This window comes from Apteryx mantelli, chromosome 3 (genome assembly GCF_036417845.1).
Source record: "Apteryx mantelli isolate bAptMan1 chromosome 3, bAptMan1.hap1, whole genome shotgun sequence".
Lineage (NCBI taxonomy): Eukaryota > Metazoa > Chordata > Aves > Apterygiformes > Apterygidae > Apteryx > Apteryx mantelli.
Window position 1 is genome coordinate 34,363,341 of NC_089980.1, and position 20,879 is coordinate 34,384,219.

The 20,879-nt window shown below is 41.9% G+C and overlaps 1 protein-coding gene across 4 annotated transcripts; it reads right to left on the bottom strand.

The window, feature by feature from the left end:
• Positions 1-8,033: 8,033 nt before the first annotated feature.
• On the bottom strand, positions 8,034-17,707 carry ATF3 (activating transcription factor 3). 4 transcript variants are annotated; one of them, XM_067293082.1, is made up of 4 exons: positions 17,561-17,707; positions 13,121-13,364; positions 11,962-12,069; positions 8,034-11,023 (listed from the first exon to the last, which is right to left on the bottom strand). In XM_067293082.1, the coding sequence occupies exons 2-4, from the start codon at positions 13,358-13,360 to the stop codon at positions 10,826-10,828; spliced, it is 546 nt and encodes a 181-aa protein (XP_067149183.1). In that variant the 5' UTR covers positions 13,361-13,364; positions 17,561-17,707; the 3' UTR covers positions 8,034-10,825. The 4 variants fall into 4 exon arrangements, with proteins under 4 accessions (XP_067149183.1, XP_013805323.1, XP_013805324.1 ...); XM_013949869.2 differs by lacking the exon at positions 17,561-17,707 and adding an exon at positions 17,023-17,299; XM_013949870.2 differs by lacking the exon at positions 17,561-17,707 and adding an exon at positions 16,743-17,299.
• Between the last annotated feature and the right edge of the window lie 3,172 nt (positions 17,708-20,879).

A 20,879-nucleotide genomic window follows, 5' to 3' on the forward strand; every position in this document is an offset into this window, starting at 1 on the left:
TTAAATGATGGCACTGTATTTTTGGAAAGAGATAAAAAAAATGGCCCTCTGACAGGTTACAGGTCCTCCTTCTCTGATGCACTTACTGTCATGCATGAAAAGTATCTTTGTTACCCTGGAATTTAAATATGTGTCATATGTGCCATACTCATTAGGCTGGAGTTTCTGGTTTCTAGGGGAGAGAAAGATGAGAAACCAAAGAAGAGAATCATTCAAATCTATCCTTCTGTCGAGCCCCTTATCATTTTCCCTCCAGTCATGCAAATCTCTCATACACTTTTTTTCATTGTGCAGGTGTTTCAGCTGCTCACACATGGCCATAGGTACACTGATGCCTTAGGCAAATGTGGGATTGCACCTACTCTCTCCCGGGTCCCATTGTCTAGAAATCACACCATCTCACCCTTGAGTGAGTTCTGCCTCCAAGTGGGGTGTGTGAGGCTTGATGCTCATCTGATTGAAATGAGCACCTTCAGTACCCAAATGCACTCTGGGAAAGGGTGTCTGCAGCCTCCAGAGCCCAGGGTTCAGAAACACAATAAAAGGAAGCTGCTGATGAGAGCTCAGGGTGGAAGGATGACAGGAGGTGGCTGCATGAAGGTCTCCCATAAAGAAGTGTTTGATGCTAAGAGCTGATGCGGCTCAGTAGTAGTTCACTGTCTCTTTAGAGCTGGTGCTAGAAGTAGTTATCTTCTTCATTTGTGCTAAAGGCTGCCCTTGCTGCCATGGTCGCCTGTGTCCAGGAGACTTGAGGAGAATCTGAGGAACTGTCTGCAGTGTAGAGAGCGGGGTGAGGACGAGAGAAGAAAGAACTGGGTGTTTGGAAGAAAGATATGTGTTTATTGTTAGCTTTTGCTCAGGTCTCATCTGTGGCTTCTGCCACAGTGACCTGTTCTGCCCTAGGCAAGCTTACCATGCCCCTCTCAAATGCTTTTACAGAATTCTTACCTGTGCTGAAGAGGACTCAGATACTATGTCTTACAGATAAGACTTTAGCTCTTACACTGACTGAAAGCGTTACCAGCGGCAAGACTCACTTTCCCCAAGGCCTCCTCAACACCTTTTCTAATTAGACATTTATTTAGGGTATAATTATCACTTATGTGATGCCTTTGTGCTACACAGACTTTCAGATTAGTCCCTTGTTCCATTCAGGAACCCTAGATGTGTGGATACCTGTTTCTCTGAGGTTGCAGCTGCAGTTTTCGTTAATAAATAGCTCCTAGTTAAGAATATCTGTGAATCCATGTACACGAGAGCAAGAATTCAATCATCTCATTTGTCGAGCATTTGTGTGGACAATTTCTTATAGGATTCTGTTAGCATTAGATACAGAACTGTGCAAACTACTGCACACACAGAGTATGAAAAATGTGGTATGTTATCTTATTTGGAAATAAGCGCTCATGCAATTAGAAGATATTTCATCATACGCATAAGACAGCAGGGTTGAACTTCTGCTTGCACCCTCAACACTGGCATTTCCTGCTTTTGAATACGTATTTGTGGAACTCAATATTTGTTTTAGCTTCCTGTGGAATAGTTTCTCTTTTTTTTTTAAGGGGACTATTATGTTGTGTGCTATAAACCAGCTTTGGAACATTCTGTTCAGTTGAGTAACAGCTTCTGGAAAGATGTGAAGTGGAGGGTCAGTCCACAGAGGGGTAGGAGGCTCAAAAATATATTGTAGAAATTCAGATAAAAGTAACAGAAGATAAGTGTAAAATAGAGTGCTTCTCACTGCTTTTAGCTAGATGCAGAGGGGCATGGCATTATTTGAAAGGCAGGTAAAATTTTAAATGAATCTCTTCTTTCTCTTGCAATTAATTCTAAGGATTTTTTTATTTGAAACTAAAATTCATAACCCTTGAGAGTCAGCACTGATAACTTTTTCTACTCGCCCTTTCCTTGGTCTGAGGACGGTTTCGCTGTCAGCAAAGGAATGTGGTGTGACCAAACCCAGACATTAAAAAATCCTGTTTAAAAAAATTCCCCCCCCAAAATCAAGCAAACAAACTGAAAACTCCAGAACATTTGTTTCTAAACATGAAATGTTAACACCCTAATGTATTTTGAATTTCTTTTGTTTTTTCCTGGTTTCTGAACTTTTTAATATACAGAAGTAATGTATCTAGGGCTTTCCCTATGATCCTGAGGAATGAGGTTCTCACTCCATCCCATACATCTTGGCTCTGGGGCTTTGAGAATGCTTGATAAAACCACAGGAATTTACACAATTACGAATTACTACGATTTACAAGCCCTGAGTGGTTCGGTTTTGATGGTTATAGTAAATATAAACAAGAAGGGAAGTTCTTGCTGTTCCAGCATCAGAGCACTCTGCTTACCCAAGCCAGGGAGAGGAAGGATCTGTGCTTTAGCCAATGAAAGATAGCTGTGCTCCATTCAGCACAGGGGCTATTGTATGCTCAGTTTTTCTCCACTATTTTCTTTTGTTCTGCTCTCAGCTCTTGACCGAGCAATTGTCAATGGCCTGAGAACTTGGACTGCAGTAGGTATTGGATAAAAGCATCAAGTGAAGCATACACATGCTGTACCAACAGAACGTGTCTTCTGGCTGTCCAGGAAAAGTCTTGACGGGGATATTCTGGTTCTACTTGTGGGTAAATTTTGCACATAAAATAGATCCTTTGCAGTCAGACAATTGCAGGATCAGGGTCTCCATTCTAATCGGGTTTCTTAGTTTGGATTGTGTGAGTGTTTCTGAATGTTATCTAATAGAATTTAGATTTTGTTTTCTCCTTTATTATTCATTTTTGGGAGCATGTTATTCTTGTGAGTTTTTTAACTACCTGTAAGATCTTTCTTTTGCAAAACCTGTCATATGCAGAGGGCATAACTACAAATTTGCCAAATGCTGACTTGTCCTCTTTCACTCTGAACTAGCCTGTAACTCCACTGTAAGCTGGGTAATTTATGGTTATATTTATTTTCTTTAGAGGAATTGTTCTCTTTAAAATATATTTGACTCATGAATTGTTTATCTCCATAGTGTCAACATTGCTCTCAAAGGCAAAGAATACAAAAAATCAAAAATAGAAAGAAAACCAGAACGAAATAAATGTATTCATGGGTCTGGGTTGGAGTGGAGTCCCATTTCATACAGGGGTTTTGGAAGAATTTAATGTAAATGGTAATAATGTGGCAATAAAAATTTACCTCTCTCTTCAAAAGCTTTGCAGTAACTCATTGCAATTTGGAACAAATCTTGTAAAGATCCTTAATGATTCAGTCTTCAAAAGCAAGGGATTTTATTTTTCTTGGTATGAAAGGTAGAGTGGCAGTGCTATAACTTTTTAATTGAGATAAGCTCTCAAAAGGAGGATATTTTTAGCGTTTTTTTTTTTTACACTGCACAATTTTCTGGTTGAGAAAAAAAAAATCACTTTTCCTTTGATGATGTTAAAGTGCTTTAGAAAGGGAGGTACCAGTTATTATCCCTGTCTTTCAGATGGAAAAATAGAGGTATTGGGTGGTTTGTGTGATTCCGTCACACAGCAGGGCAGGGACTGAAATCCAGCAATAAGATTTTTACCTGCGTTATGGCTCCTTAATACCAGATGAGAGGTTGGAGTGGCCTACAGAGGCTCTAAAAGTTCCAAATGTGTTCTGAGGATGACGAAGGCCCTGTTATAGGAGACATACTAGAGATAGAGCTTAGGGCAGAAGCAGCCTGTCAGAAGCAGTTCCAGGGAATAGAGTGGCTAAAGAAATTGAAATAAATGCTAAATCATCCTTCAAATATATTTGTAATAATTAGTCTGTTAGACAATCTAGTGCCAAAGGATGATCAGGGTCCAAAGAGAGGAATCCCAGCTCTTCAGTGAAGGGAGCCAGCAGAGGATCAGTCTGAAACTGAAGTGACTGTGGGTGAAGTTTTAGAGAAAAATCAACACTAACCAATCAGGTTTTCACCCAAGAATTCAAAGAAAACAGAGAAAAATTACTGAATTACTAAAAACAGCATGCAACTCATTCTCACTTAATCTTCCTTGGTATCTGTAGACTGAAGTGTGGCAAATGTGTCACTGACCTTTACAAAAGGAGGATGATCCAAGGAACTGTAGGCCTGTCAGTCTGACATCTGTATCAGGCAAAGAAATGGGAATTAAGATAAAGGAACTATGAATCAGTAGGTACCTGGATAAATACAGTCTACTTGGAGAAACTCAACATGTTTTTCAGGAAATGAAATTCAGGCTTACAGACCCATTTGGAGATCTTTGAAAGGGTGGACAGACAGGTGGATCAGGGTGATCTAGCAGATGTAGTCTATGAAGAATTCTAACAGGCTTTCAATAAATTCCCTCACCAAAGGTTTATATGGAAACTAAGTAGCCATGGGATAGGAGAAAATGCATATGCATGCATCAAGTCTTGATTAAAAGATAGGAAACAGAGGGTAGGAGTAAATAATGAGTTCTCTTAGCAGAGGGAGAACATCCAGTGCAGTTCCACAGGAATCTGTGCTGGGACCTATACTGTTCAACATTTTCACAAATGAGCTGGTAAAGGGGTGAGCAGTATAGTGAGAAAATTGATAATGGTACGGAATTATTCAGGATAGTAAGGAGTACGGATAAGGGCAGTCTGAGAAGATTTGCAGAAAGACTTTATGAGATTTACTGTCTGGAAATTAAAATGGTAGACAAAATTCAATGGAGTAAGTATAAGGTGATGCATGTGGGGAAAATTGATCCTAACTTCATATATGAAATGTTGGGCTCTGAGTTTACCATCACTATTCAGGAGTGAGATTTTAGGGTTTGATAGATTGTTTTATTGCATCATCAACTCAGTGCTGTTGGCAGTGGTCAAAAAAGCAAACCAAATCTTGAATTACTAGGAAAGGAATAATGTACATCATTACATGCGTCAGCGTACATGACTACGCTGTATTAATCCATGGTTTGACTACACCTTGAATACTGTGAGGAGTTCTGGTCCTCTTGTCTTAAAGCACATATTAGAACTCGAAAAGATACAGTCCTTTCCCAGAAAAGCTGGATAACAGGGATGGTCAAAGATGTGAAATGGTTGCCGGATGAAAAAAAGACTGAGCAGGCTGGGACTCTTTTCTTCCTGAAGAAGAAACAGTGTGGAGGGGTACAAAATTATGCATGGCATGGAGAGGATGGATAAGTATTGCTTCTTCCAATTCAAGAAGAAGGACTGTAAGTGAAGCTAAGGTGACAGGTTCAAAACAAACAAAAGGAGCTTTTTTTCTTGTAAGTGGCAATAGGCCAATGGAACTTACCACCAAAAGCTACTGTAGATGAGAAACTAGTCAAATACTTGAGAGAAAAAGCTACTCAAAGTTACTAACTAGAAGAATCATGTTGCATTAATGTGACTCCTGAGCTGAAAATAGTCAGAATGTGGGAGAGCACCCAGCAAAAGTGTCATGTCTGCTTGGTCTGTTTTTATTCTTCCGTGGATATCTGCTTATGATCACTGTTGTACAAAGCAAACAGGGCTGGATGGACCTTTGGTCTGAAGTGGCAGAGCCATTTGTTGGGAATCCAGGCAGCTACTTGACAGGCAGGTCCAGAAGGTGCACTAACCTGAGAGCTGAATGACACTTGAGCTGCCTACAAATGAGCTACCTCAGATGCCAGCAACATGCAGAGCTCACCTGCTCAGGGGCATCAGTTGGCACATGCTGAGCTTCTTGCTGTCATCACTAGGGTGTTCCTGGTACTGAACTAGTTTGTATAAAAGTATTGCTATGCTACACTACTATTTGCTGTGTAGACATACCCAATGTCTAAGTGGATATGGTGGTGCACCAATTATTTTGGCACAGTCTGCAAAAGTTGTTAAATATATATATATACAAATATTTAGATATATAATAAAGTTGTTAAATTCTCAAAAGCAGAAAAAAAAGGATTGCAACTTCAGCTCTCAGTTTGTTTCCATTTTCCATTTATTCATTTCACGGGTCTAATCAATTTTCTGACTGAGAGCTTGGGGTCTGAAAATCAGTAGGTTTTTTTCGGTTCATGCATCATTGTTGGCAATAATAAAGATACGCAGTCAGAACTGATGCTGCATCAAGAATAGAATCCAGTGTATTCTCCTTTGACTGTGCTGGCTTTGAAGATCTAATAGGACTGAAAATTAGTAAATAACTATTTTTATCACTAAAGTCAGCAGTTCTGACTCAGTGTGTCCACTAGGGAGCTGAGCTTCGAGTACGAAGATTTTTTTAATATTGTCACTCTTTATCTTAGCTACACTTTAAAAAGGAATGATGTCTATTGTTTAAACAAAAGTATGATATTGCTGTCATTATAAGCTGATGAAGAATGCTATTAAGTATTTCTGTGTAGGTTAACATTTAGGAGCAACACCTTTATCATGTGCTTCTCAGGGTCTCCAGTTGGGGGCACTGCGCAAACACAGAAACATGGGAATGGGCAAACTGAATGAGACTTGATGGTACCTAGTCCAGGAGACTGCTTCATGGGATGTAGAATATAAAAAAATAAAAAATGGATGTGAGATACAATTGCCACTCAGGAGTCAGACTTTTTTAAGATGAAGTAGATTTCATTTTCTAAACTCTTTTGTTACTAACAACTGTACTGTTTATCTTCATTACCCATAAATCATTTTTCATTACTCTGTTTCTCTTACAAAACTAATAATCATAGCGATTTTAATGCCAACCCCTTAGGCAATAACTTTAAATTCTAGATCAGCCCAGGTAGAAGCATTACTATCAATTTAAATATGTTACCTTTCAGTTTCATTAAATGTTTCTAGCCTAGTGTAAATCATTGGCTTTACCTACCTTCAATATCGCTATTTATTAACTTACATCAAGAGAAGAACTAGACAAAAGTAGATGCTCGTTAAAGAACATGCAGCCTAAAGCCCAGCATGCATTAAGATCTGCATGGGCCTGTACACACACATATTTAGTGTGACCCACAGAGAAGATGCAAGGTCATCTTTAATTCAAGCAGTACTAATGATGCTATTAGGAATATGACATATAGACCAGCTACATGCACAATTAGATGGTTTCAGATTACACCATTTAAAGGCAATATTATAAAATATCAATTCAGGAATTCATAGTCCTAATTCTGTTGATAAGGTTTTTAAGACAAGCTTGTGTTGACAACCAGAAGACAACTTAGAAGGCAGGCAGATGATTTATAAATTTACCAAATTAAAAGCGAATTAAGTATTCAAAGCTAAAATTTGATAGCAGGTATAGGAGAATATATGAAAGGGTGAATACACATTTGGAGATTGCACATCTGTAAATGGATTTGTTGACAGGAAAAAAGAACTCTCAGCATTGCCAGGCTCATAGTAACCTAGGTCTTCCTTCCAACTGGTATTTTTAACTACATTTTGCAATACTGCAATGAATTTCCTGGTCCCTGGAGCTCCTGGCCTTCTATCTGACCTCTGTATTACAAGTTATGACTGTGTGCAAAGTATTCGAGCCAAAATTTTTGGTCCACGCCGCTGGCTGTCAAAACACAGGGACTTCTGTCTGGGTGTAGATACTTAGTTTTGGAAAAGCAGGATAGTACATTTTGTTCATCATTCCTCATGCTTCCCCCCCCACATACACGCGCCCAAAACAAAGCTCCTAATCATGCTATACTTCTTTAGTACCTTCCATCTGACCACTGAAAGCAATCTATAAACATTAAAACTTTACAGCAGCCCTCAAAAGTATTACCCCAGGTAATCAGAAAGCTGAAATAACTATCAGCTGGCTGGTTGCAAGGGTAGGATTTACGACTTCCAGTGCCCTAATCTAACCTCTGAGCCACAAATGAGAAATTAGCCTGGTATTCATGATCAACCTTGCAATAACAAAACTCTGTTTATACCCTGAGGATCAGTGAACAGTACCAGTTTCACTTTATAAGAAGCTTATTGTTGAAAAACTATTAAATGGGTTTGTTTTTTAATATCATAGTGCTGTTCTAAGAAAATGAACCTGGACCTTGAAACTTAGAATGAATTAAATGACACATGAGTAAATATATATTAATTATTTTTATTAAAGTATCAAAACAAACTTGAGAATAGAAAACAAATTGCTTTTAATGCATTTTAAAGGTTCTCCTGAATAAAGTATAGTTTTAGAAAACTCATGCAACATATTGCTCCTTTCTAGCTTTTTAAACGCTCTTTTCTTGGGCATAGTCAAATTAACTTCAGTACCATTGTTTCTAAACTAGCGTGCAGGCGCACGCATGCACACACACACACACACAGTAAAAAGCAGCTATGGCTGCACATTTAAAGAAATAAAAATAATTATCTTCTGACAATAGTAGTGGTACCATATTAACATTTGGCATGCTAAGTAAATAACATTGAGCAACAAAAGCATGACGCCTGCGTCAGCAGTGATATGGTTAAGAGCAACCATACAAACTCCCTAAAGGAGAGACACGAAATCCGCAATTATACTCTAGTCTCTGCGGTAACACTTTACAACAGCGTAGGAGACAAACTCTTTTGTCTCTTGGCATTTGATACACAAAGGGCAAAGCCAAGGAGTATGATATCGTGATGATGCCTCGGTTTTGTACTTCCCTATGACAGAAGTCAAATGCCAATGAACGTTCGTTGGGCGAGGCTATTGTAACACGCTTCACATACATCCGTTGTCTGACAAACAACTGGCCCCATTGATTCCCCATGTCACTCCCTCTAAGCCAGTGAAGTTGCAGCAGAGGCTCCAAACTCAGCCTACAGGACATTAGTAAAACTCTCATTGAAGTCAACGGAAGCTGCTTCCAACATACAGAAAGAAAGTGGATCCTCAGGACAGAATCAGACCTAATATGTTGTCTTTTTAATACATTCATTTTTCAAACACATGAAGTACATATCTTTCAAACATGATATAGTTTGTAGGACATTACAATATATCCAGATCTTAGGAAAATGTACTAAGAAGTTCTGTTGCAGAATATAAAGATCATATAAGGATCAGGTATGATATCTGATATACTCAACCGGGACTTGCAAAGTAAGAAGCTTATGGCTGAGGTATCTTTAAGTTTAGCCTTTAGAATAAAAATACAATTTCAACACTGCATAACTGGTGTAAAATATTATGTACTGTAAGCTCCATTCTTATTGTCTGCTTCACTTAAATTGTGACATTGAGCAGTTAGACACCACTGATCAAGATACGAAATTTTGGAAGGTATAATCTCTGCATCCAATCACTCAAGATACTCAGCACCTCATCCGAGGAAAAGAGGAAGGATAAGGGTTTTAAATAGTGGTGTCTCAAATACAGCTGTTGAAGTTTAGGAATATATAATATTAAACACCAAGAGATAAAAGCAAAAAAACAGCACAACACTTGTGTTTTCAGTTTTATCTTGCTTGCAGTATTTATTAATTTTACTCATTAGGATATTAGTGATAAATAAGGATATTTTCTTTTACAGAAAATTGTAAGGATATATTTTATAGGATTAAACAATCTGAGAATTTCACAGAAACATCAGAATTTAAACACTCATAGCTTCAACTGTTTTGTCCAGCAGCTCTTCTACCAGTTCAGAAACAACTAAGGTTTGTATTTAATAAAAAATAAAAACAATTATTCACTACATCAAAACTCCTGCCTTCTTCAGATTCTAAGTAACACTTCTGATTGACTGTAGTCACCACTCAAATGTAAAATAAAATAACTGCAATCATATTTTTCCCCTCTGAATCATCAGGCAATAGGAAATAATCCTGACAAGGATGGACAAAGCTTTTTCATGCCCTTATAAGAGCTATCTGTATAACCAGACCTACTGAAGTCCATAGAACCTCTTCTCTGAGTGAGGCTTAGAAGCACGAATTAAGGCTTGCAGGATCAGATCCTAGGTTAAAATGCCTTTTTTTTTCTTTTTTTTTGCATGATTCACAAGCCTGGGATTCAGTCCTGCAGTTCTTTACTCAGGCAAAACCTTTATCAAAATACCTTCATAGTTAGTTTCCTCTCTCCAGAGGGTCCAATTCACCCAGTCACCAAGTGGTGGTACAAAATGCTCTCCAGCAACTCAAAGAAAAATTATAGTCCCCAAAGGACAGTAGGTGGGGTTCCAGCTCATAAAGCACAAACTTAGCTACATGGATGTTCTGCAAGAAACACTTCTTTGTCACACCTACCAGACTTTTCAAATTCAGTCTCTGAGATGAGTCACAGAAAAAACCCACACAAGTGTTGTGAAAAAAAAATTACAAAGCTTAGTTGGAACTAAAGGCTTTGTGTGTGTGTGTGTGTGTGTGTGTGTGTGTATACACATACGTGTTTGGTTAGAATGCAGTATTACATATCAGTACATTCTGCCAGAAAGCATCTTCCTGGAAACTTCAAAACCTGAAAAAAAACACTCTTAGTCTGCTTTCCCCACCAGCAATAAGGAAAGGTAGCGTCCATCCAGCACAGCTGTCTGTACCACATGCATCATTGCAAGTCATAGTGTTCTAGCACAAATGTCGTGAGTGCAGATACTGTATACTAGCAGAGAGCTAAAACTTCTGAAGCTGTTGTCTGTAGCTCCTAGGAACAGCAAGTATGACAGGTGCAAAACCTATATTTGAGGCAGAAGACGCTTCGATTTGATTGAGACCAGATCATCCAAGGGGAAGAATTGTTGTCAAGCCAAAATGATTCTTTCTGCTTAAGAAAGCAATCTGCCCTTCCTAAAGGCTCTTGACTAATAGAATCCTACATGTTAAGTCAGATCCTCCATGGATTCTGGTAGCTGTTAAAAATATACTATAAATATTTCCATGTTTGCCATATCACTTAACCTTGTAATGTTCCTTCTTTGATCTGTTGAATAAAGAGATTCCTTTCATCTTCAGGTGTCCTTCCATTTTGTGCCCGGACTATACAAGTGGGCCTGTGAAGATTTAGCATGTATATCAAATGCTGCTTCTCATTCTTTAGCTCTTCAATCTGGGCTTTTAATTCTGCATTGATAGTTTCCAGCTTTTCTGATTCCTAGTCAGAAAGTACAGACACAACTGTTAGACTGAGTGTTTTAAGTAGCTGATTGTAATGTTTACCTAATAGTTGCAGTCTTTTATCAGTGAGAAAACATATGGCTGGCTGAGGAAGCAATTACAAGGTTCTTAGAGTCCTGTAATGGTGAAACTATGCATCCCCCAGTTTATTGTAGTCTGAAAAACAGATTCACAGTTGCCTTCTTTGTCCTTTAGAGGCGTAACAGAAGTTGCAAAACCAAATCCAGATCTCATTTACAATGGTATGCATGCAGAGTAATCTTGCTATCTTTTGCAGAGTTACTCTGAACTTTTGGGGTCAAAATTGACCCAAAATTATGTATGCCTCCTGTTAACTCCCTGGAATGTCATGTCACATATCTGTAAACCCATGTTAAGCTAACAAAGTAAGAACACAACTTTTTTCCCTACCCCTGGATACAGGAATAAAGACAGGCCTGATGCTGCTGTAATCTAGTTTCACCTCATGGCAGACCAGGTGAAGCCACTACTGAGGTTTTAGGATGGAATCTCAAAGCTAAGCTACTACATCACCCATTTCATAAGAAAGTTGGAGATTACTTGTGGGTGTCTGTAGGCTTGGGAAATGGGATTTTGATTCTTTTTTGTTGTTGTTGTTGTTGTTGTTCAATTTACACATTCAAATTAATGTTATTCCCATAGAAAAGATTGGTCACTGAAACAGTAATCTCTTTCCACTCCTGCCATGCTTTCACTTTCTTCCAGTTTTAATCAGGTCTGATTTAATATATAGTATGTTCACTTTTTTTTTTGTTAATACAGCTAAGATTGTGAAGGTTTTGCAGAGATTTTGGTAACATCCTCCTGCATTTCCTGCTATGACAGTACTACTGTACTATCTATTCAGATCATGGCAGGATAAAAGAGCAAGAAAAATTAAAGCTAGTGACTTACTTTCTGCAAACATTCTGTTTTTTCCTTCTTTTTGTTTCGGCACTTCGCAGCAGCGATTTTGTTCCTTTCCCTTCTCCGTTTTTTTCTTTCATCCTCTTCAGGAGTAAACTAGCCAGTAAAAACAGACACACACAATCAGTAAGATACAGTAAATACTCCATCTGTATTTTGATAACTTCTGCATTTTTAGAAACAATGCAGGTAGTGTTGTTAGCACTCACATCATGAGTTACATAAGGACATGGTTCTGACCTTGCTTGCAATACAGTAAAATGGTAGTAACTCCATTAAAATTGTCAATAAAAAAACAGACTGGACTTTGAATGGATGCAATCCATGTGATGGCTCATTTTAAATCAATGGTACTCAGAAAAATTGCCAAGTGTCTCTCCCACACTGGCCAGGGTACTTTCTACACCTCCATCTCTTCCGAGTTTTGCAAGGAGGAAAAGGAGCAAGGAACACAGGGAGCAGAGTGGAAGATGAAAGCCAGGATGAGGCAGGGAGCTAAAGGCAGTGCAAGTTGGACTAGATGATCTCCAGAGGTCCCTTCCAACCTCAACCATTCTGTGATTCTGTGACAGGTAAGGGGATATATGATGACACTCTAAGTTTTATTTTTTTCCCTCAGGAGTTTCAAGATAAGAGCAACAGCAGTAATTGATTTAAACCAACGTACAGACACATCCCTAACTTAGTCGATTCCCTCACTTTATAAGAGACGTTTTTTCACTGAGACTATTAAAGTAAAAAACTAGCGCGGACAAAGCACAGCAGCATCTAGCTCAGTACAGCCCACATGGGGCCTACTGGACTGTCCGCACTGAAGTAGAACTGTAGTGACTTACTCCAAGTTCAGCCACAAGCAGGCAGAGAAACCAGGTTAGTGCTTGCTCTAATCACTGTAAAGCATTGTCCTTCGGTTCATAATTAAAAATAAAATATTCAACTATAGCCCTTAACTGAAATGAGAAATACCATAGGGCTTTCCAAAAGCACCTACAGAAAAAGTCAAGCAACAGGCTTTGAAGGATTGAACATACTAACATGTTTAGATGGTGGAGCAGGTTGTCTATATTTGATATAATTATTGGTCTTATGGTGAAATTTTATCAGAGATTTAATCAGTCACATTGACAGGCAATTTAAAGAATCATACCTCTGTTTTCATGATTGATGTTTCAATTGGCCTTTCAGAAATTGTCACCGTGTCCAGTGCAGAAGACATTCTGTGGGACTGACGCTTATTCTGAATGGCGAATCTCAGTTCCTCTTTCACCAGTGGGGTTAAATTTGTGAAATCATCGAACCCCAGTGACCCTGCAGGGGACAAAGTGGGAACAATTGCGGAGGCGCTGACTTCTAATGCAGATACCTGGCCAGAGTGTTGGACCATCATTTTGCTGAAAGGTAAAAAAAAAGATAATAATAGTCTTTCAACAACTTTAGAAAGGCAAAAACCATCTGCTAGAGGCATATTTTAAACTGTGAAATAGGACTATATTTCTTGCATTGTTTCAACCCACATTCCCTACATATCCCCATCTCTCACTGGAGTCAAGCAGCTAAGAATTTATCACTAGCAAAAACTTCTGCCTTAGGTTAACTTCAATTTGGTATTTAATAATATTAGCATATCACACAATTTCCAGATCTTTCTGAAACTTAAGATGGAAAAAGTGTTTATATATACATGCTGTAAAGCTTTACACTGGTAATGTGTGGCAAATATTACTATTATTTAAAACACAGCATTAGGTTAAGAGTCTCTCCATCCTCAGAGCTAAACCATCAAATTCCAGCATGAAATGGACAGAGCAGAGTATGACCTCAGCTATCGTTAGGTAAAACTAGAGCAGCTCTACTCGAAGCTGAAGTTTTCTGAGTGCGAGCAGAACCTGCCAAAAAAATTATCCTGCTCATTTTTGCACAAGATTGTTAAGATCTGGTTATAAACTCCTAAAGAGGGAGCTGACACAAACATGAAGATGGGGTTTCAAAGCATAGGCTGAGTTGGGGGGAAGAAGTCATAAAGAATGTGAAGTCATTTGTTTCATTCCTTTGCTCTTGTAAAATCTGAAACTGTCCTCAAGTGCCCTCCACAAGGGTTTTAAATTCTTAAACATTTTGGTCAGATCTCCTGCTGATATAAAACAGTGTAACTGAAGAGACTTCAGGGGAGTTATGCTAATGGACACCCATGGAGAAACATCTCCCTTATTTCCAGCAATTTTGCTAAGGAAATGAACCTGGCCGACAGTGCTCTCCGGTCTCCTCTTTTTAGTCATCCTCATTTATTTTTCAGCCAGCTGGGCAAGGACAACCAAATTTGGAAGACGGAGAGAGGTCCCCTACACATTTTGTGAAAAACGATGACCCGGCTGAGGGAGAGGCAGGCAGAGCTGAGCAGCAGTGAGCCACCCAACGGCACGGGCGCCCCAGGCAGGCAGCCCAGCCAGTCCTGCCGGCACACACTGTCCCTTGCCCAGAAGGGGTGTCCTAAGGGGGCTGGGCCGAGGGACAAAAGCTGCAAAGCCATAGGAAATCCGATTATATCACTCCCCTTACTCATAAAGCAACTTGTCTTCATTTGGACTTTACCATACTGTTTTTCCTTTTCTTCATTGTGCTGCAGGTTTCTGGGTTTTTTTTTTCTTTGTTTTTTTTAATAGCTGTTGGGGTAATTACAGTATGTGCTATCTACTCTTGATTAAAATTGTAATAATTACAGCAAAGTCAATCATAATTAACTTAATGCAGGTAAGCAAGTAGTTGCCTCAGGGTAGCAATGTGGGTTAAGCTAAATTTCTGCACGGTCAGCCCAGCATGATACAATTCCCTGTGCGCTACCTCTGAAACACAGCAAGAAATGTTTGGGGGTCATGTGCCTTGACAGAAAGATGGATTTTGCTCAGAGCTATCTAAAAGCATTCTGTAAATCCACCCTGGTGCAAGTCAGAGTTGAATCTGGTTCATTGCTAAGTGAGGTAAATATAAAAGCCTGAGTGCAGCGAATTGCCTGTTGGTAAAGAACGGCACTGTGCGGCTGCACGGGTCCCCTCGCTTTCAGCCTCAGCGACCACAGAACAGCTGAAGGTTTCCCACATTCTGGGGGCAAAATCCTGAACCCACTGAAGTCAAAAGGAGTTTTTCTGTCGACCTCAGTGGGGCCAGGATTTCACCTTTAGTTATTAAAGATGGGGAAATTATCTGGAACAATTTGTTATTCAGAGAGGCCTTGGGAAATTTATGTAATTCTCTTCAGAAAGCCCCTGCTCATGAGTCACATTTAAAGTACTGATACGCTTTAATCCTATAATCTCAGAAAGCAAGCAGTTACTCTTTTCCAACAAGTCAGAAACATCCCTATAATTTCCAGCTAAACTCCTCCCAACATTGTCTACCATTTACCAACACTCAACCATTCAACACATTTAAACAGGCTATTTCCAGACAGTGCTGAACCCCTCATTGCTAGTAGCTAAAGAAACCTCGGCTATGTTCGCCGTCAGTCTCTTTGGCTGCTAGTGATGGTTTCATTTGACAAAGTTAATTCTGTTTAATGGACTCAAATCAGGAGTCTTAAATTAACAATAACAGCCTAAAAATAATCAGTTGGGCTAACAGTTTTCCAGCATTGGTGGTTTATTCCTTTATTCATATATTCCTCACCAGAGGAAACCATGTTCATATTTTAGCCAAGTGCTTGAGAAAATTGTGTTCACACTGGATTTCTATTAGTGCTAAGGGCACCAATAAGTACTATACTATACTATACTATTCTCAGTTACTCTAATTGGTCTCTCCTGGGTTTAAAAAAAAAGGGGGGGGGGAGTGGGAGGGTGCCCACCGGCAGGGGAAGCACGGAGATGGAAGTGTCCTTGGCTATAGAAACTTGCTGCTCTCCTGCCTGAGCAGCTTGCTGACCTTCCCGACATCCTGAAAGGCATCGCTATTGACTCAGACTTTGGGAAGGGAGGGCCTACTGGGGGGCTGAGGTTCATCTGAGGATTTCTGCCATCAGCCAGGTCCCATTTCATGGGGCTACATGCTGCCGGTTCACTGCTCGGGGCTCTTTGCAGCAGGGCTTGTGGACAGTGTCTAGCACAGTAAGGTTCCCCTCTAGCACTGAGAGCCGTAGGACTCACCATGGCATAAATAATAAAAATACTCAGCTTTATGTCAAAGCTACCCAGTAGGCTAAAGAGATTTCCTTTCCTTAGCAGTAAGGTAGATGTTTTCCTGTTTCTGAGGAAGAGTTCTGCTTTTAGAAAAGTTTTACAAGAATAAAAATTAGAATTTCTTATTAAAAAAATGCAACAGTTTGCTATCCCTTCCTTTCTCCCAGTTTTTGTCCAAATGTTATCTCTGTCTATAAGCTACCAAAAGCAGTGTCTCATTTTCTCTGGGTTTGTAAAGAACCTAAAACAGTTGGGGAAATACCAGGAATAAGAATAACTAGCCTTACAGTGTGACCACACTGGGGCCTCTCTGATACTATTGCTTTTTGCTTTGTCAGACAGGGGAGTGCGTGGCCCCGGGCTCCAGGCTGTCCCGACCGCCCCCGCGATCCTTGGGAGCTGAAGGCGCTGAACATGTCACAGACCTGGACCGTAAAGGCACGGCTCACTCCCACCGTGAGTTAATGCTTCCTTGCCTTATACTTTTACAGCTAACAGCTTTTCTCTTAATGTCTCCCTCCAAATTCTGGCAGGTTCAAGCAATTTTAAAGAGAGTTGTCCTCCCCCTACTTTTTGTTTGTTCTTTTGTCTTCCACCTACATTGAACTTTTACATCTCGTTTGCCAATATTTTAATTTCAGGATGCGGTCCCCAGCTGTGAAGTCCGTAGCTCTATTACTTCAGCATATTGTTGTCTAATACTAATATTAAAAACGACTACTATAAGTCTTCTCTCTTTTGCTGAGCTGTAGATGGCTGACTGAGCCTCTTGGTTTTATGTCTTCACACGAATTCCCTTTCCTCCGGTGCTGATGCAATAAACCCCTATAACCATTGAGGTTAATCTTAAACAGCATTAGGAGCAATTACAGTTCACAACCTCTGTGCACGCTGGTTGACCTTAAGCTTTCTGACATCCCACATCGCTCCCGAGCCACCCTCTGCTGGCTTCCAGCGCCTCAAACGCTGTTGCTGCGAGGGGGACCGACGCGGGGCAGGAAACTCCCTCTCTCGAGCAAGTTTTCTGTTGTGTCACGCCGGACTCGATTAGGCAACAAACAGCTCGGCGGCGGCTCTGCCTCGCCGCAGCCACCGGCGCGGAGGGAAAACGGAGCCCCCCGCGCCGGCTCGCGCGGCGCCCGCCGCCGCTCCGCGCCCGCCGCCGCCGCCGCCGCCCCGGCACCGCGCTGCCGCCGCCGCCGCCGCCGCCGCCGCCGCGCATCCCCGGGGCCGCGGCCGCGGCTGCCCCCGGGAGCGGCGCGGGGGGCTCGGCCGGGCAGGGCAGGGCCGGGCCGGGGGCGGCGGCCCCAGCTCCGCTCCGCTGCGCTCCGGTCCTGCGCGGCCCCGGCGGGCAGCAGCGCGGGCGGGCTGCGCCCCGCCGGCGAGGGGTCCCCGCGGCTGCCGCCGCTCGCACCTACCTCTGCGCCGCCGCCGCCGCCGGTTTCCCAGCCCCGGGAGGGTGCGGAGGGAGCGGGCTCCGCGCCTGCCCCGCGGCAGCCCCGGCCGCGGCAGTCCCCGCTGCGCCGTCCCCGCTGCGCCGCCGCCGCCGGGAGAGCAGCGCCCGCTCGCCGCCCGCCGCGCCTCTGCCTCTCGCCGCGGTTGCATCACCCCCCTTTTATAGCCGAGTGGGCAGCGCTGGTATTTACTCTGGCGGCGAGTCCCGGGCTGATGTCATGCTATTAATAGCCGCCGCGGGAGAGCGGGCGGCGGGGGGGCGGGGGGCCGCGGCGGTGATGCAAGGCGGCCCCGCGGCCCGGGACGGCGCGGCCCGGCCCGGCGCGGCCCGGCCCGGAGAGCCGCGCCGAGTGCGCACTATAAGAGCAGCGAGCCGCGCCGCGCCGTCGGCTGGTCGCCCCGCACCTGCGTGGCGAGCGGCGGCGGGACCCCGCGGCGCGGCGCGACGGGGACGGGACGGGGACGGGGACGGGGACGGGACGGGACGGGACGGGACGGGACGGGGAGGGGAGGGGAGGGGAGGGGAGGGGGCGCCGCATCCCTGCCGAGGCGCCGGGGCCCCCTGGGGGGCCGCGCAGCCCCGGGGGGCCGCGGGCTCTGCTCCGCGCCGCGCCGCCCCCTCGCCTCCTCTCCTGTCTCATTCTCTCGCCGGGAGCCTGCGGGTGTTTTCGGGCGCGCGGGGCGGGCTGCTGATTTAAAATGAACCGAAGTCCCTTTCACGACTTAGAGAAAGTGAAAATAAGGGAAGATTATGTAGTTTTCAGAAGGACCGAAAAACATGATCCTACTTCACTGAAAATTTGTTTAACCCTCCGCGCCGCCCCCCCCCCCGCACCCCTCTCTCCCTCCTGCTTCAAATGTCAGCTAAAAGTTCAGTTTACATGTGGAAGAGGACGACTTCAGTTTTTACCCTGAGGAAAGACCCGTTTAATGGCATGACAGGAAGCTAAAAATAAATAATAAAAAATCCTTTTCTTAAAACACGTCAGTTCTCAATGTCCTTATGATTTCAGGGAAAACCAAAGACTCCGCCGTAGGAGACGGGGAAACGCGGTGGTGTTGGCTGCCGTGAAAGCGGGTTTGTTTCATTCTGTTTCCGTAGCTTCCTGATTTGTTAAACAACAGAAATTGCCGCTAACAGCCCCCAAAGTGCTGGAACAGAGATTTGTCAAAGAAACACTTGCCCACTTGCTGGCAAAGACAGACGGACGCACACTGTTATCCAACACAACAATATTCCATATTCGCAAAACTGCCATTAACAGGGTCTTCAGGTCTCTCTCTCATTTACCAAGCGTGGAAAGATCAGGACCTTTAAAAGCTTGAGGATGTCCTAACTGTATTAATTAATATATTCATTTGTATTAATTAATATATTCATTTATATCTAAAATTTATACCCTGAACAAGTGCTCCAACAAGTTAATTGATTTCATAATGTTCAACGAGGCTGTATTATGATAATATGTCTCAAGTTGTTTATTCTGGGATGTATTAATTGCTTGGAGCATTTTAACAAGGGTATTAAATTCCAATTAGACCTAGTCTGATTGTCAGTCTGTCTGTATCTCACCTCCGTGTGTGTCTGCCTGTGTTTGCACACATTTGTACGTACATAAGCATATGTATGTTGGTCACACAGATGTGAATAGCAATCTTAGCTTTTTAAATGCCACCATGCTTGCATGCTCAACTCCACAATCTTAACACTGCTATTTTATACATAATTGTCTGCTTTTGAAAAAAAAAAAGAAAAAAAAATCTGGTGGGAAAGGAAATGTGAGTTTGGACTAATGATGTTTGCTTTCTCCTGCATTAGGTACAGTTGTTCCCTGCTCTCCTCACACAATGAAAGGCACTTTGGGGGCGCAGTAGTGAGCCTCCGACCTACCTGGCAGCCCTCAGCTTGCAACTCTTGCAAGCTATAGGCTTTTCTTGCTGTAGGCTCAGGTACTCACCTATAGATAAATCAATCATCTCAGCTCTTTCAAAACATGTTTATTATCTTATCTTTGTTAATCTATGTAAATCAATGTCAAATATAATTCCAGGCAAAAATTTTGCTCTTCAGAGAGGTGTAGAGCAAGTTTTACATTTCAGGTTGGTGCACACCATGAAATTTTTATTACTACAAGGGCATAATTTTATCATTCATGCCCTGCTCAAAAACAGCTGGCATCATTTTTCTCAAACCCAAAAGAAAAAAAATACCACTCCCAAACAGAGGCCAAATGTGGAAAATTTTATCTCAGAAGATAATTGGTTGGAAAGTTCTGAGCATGAAGTTATTGTGGAAACGGTTTAGCAACATTAGTTTTAGTGGTCATGACCAGGTGCTTGCTGTAATTCTGACAGAGAGATTTAGCAACTGTCCATTCTTATTTTACTAGCTGTATCATAAATGGAAACTTATTTAGAGTATTTTCAGCTAAGTAGAGCAATGCCACAGAATAATAAAGGCAAAAAAAACCCAATTCCCTCATTCTGTGTGGTTAGAAGTACCTTTGGAAGATAAGTATTCTTATCCTGTTGTTTAAGGGTCACTAACATTTGCTGAACAATCACAACACTTCCCCAAGTAGGCAGATGATTATTTTGTTTTGAAATAGTACTGTGTTATACAAAACTAAAGCCAATACATTTGTTTTCTATACAATGCTTCTTCATTACTGGTACCATTATTGACAGCGAGCCACACTGGGTACTAAAAACTGACAGCAAACAGTTGTGTTAATTCTTGAACTGCTTCTGAAATGAGAGAGCTCCTCCCTGCAAAACAAACAGAGATTGTTCCTGTGCACTTTTAAGATTAGGCCACTGAAACATGTCCTGGCTTGAAATTCTTCTTTAAAAAAAGAAAATGAAACCACAGTGAAAAATAAACTGAGTTCCAGCATATCACATAGGTTCGATCCTGCTCCCAAAGCTAACTTGACTCAATAAAGATGTACGATCAGACTCCAATTCTTGAGAAGTTATACATAACTATTAAGAATATCAGGAGGTTAAACAGTACAGCTGCCAGATGCTCTAATGCTCTTTACCAGGTTCATTTTCCAACATCTCATTAAATGCCTTTCATTTGCTTCCCTCTAAACATTTACCAGTGCCTTTCCGTTTCATTTGTCTGCTGCCACCAGAAACTTCAGGGGACGATCCCACTGCAACAGCAATCATTTCACAGCCATGAAATCAATGTTAATTACTTCTGCCTTCCCTGAAGCCAGGCACAGTTTCTTCATTACAGTATCAGAGCGGGGACAGGTCCAGTACTGGGTTTTC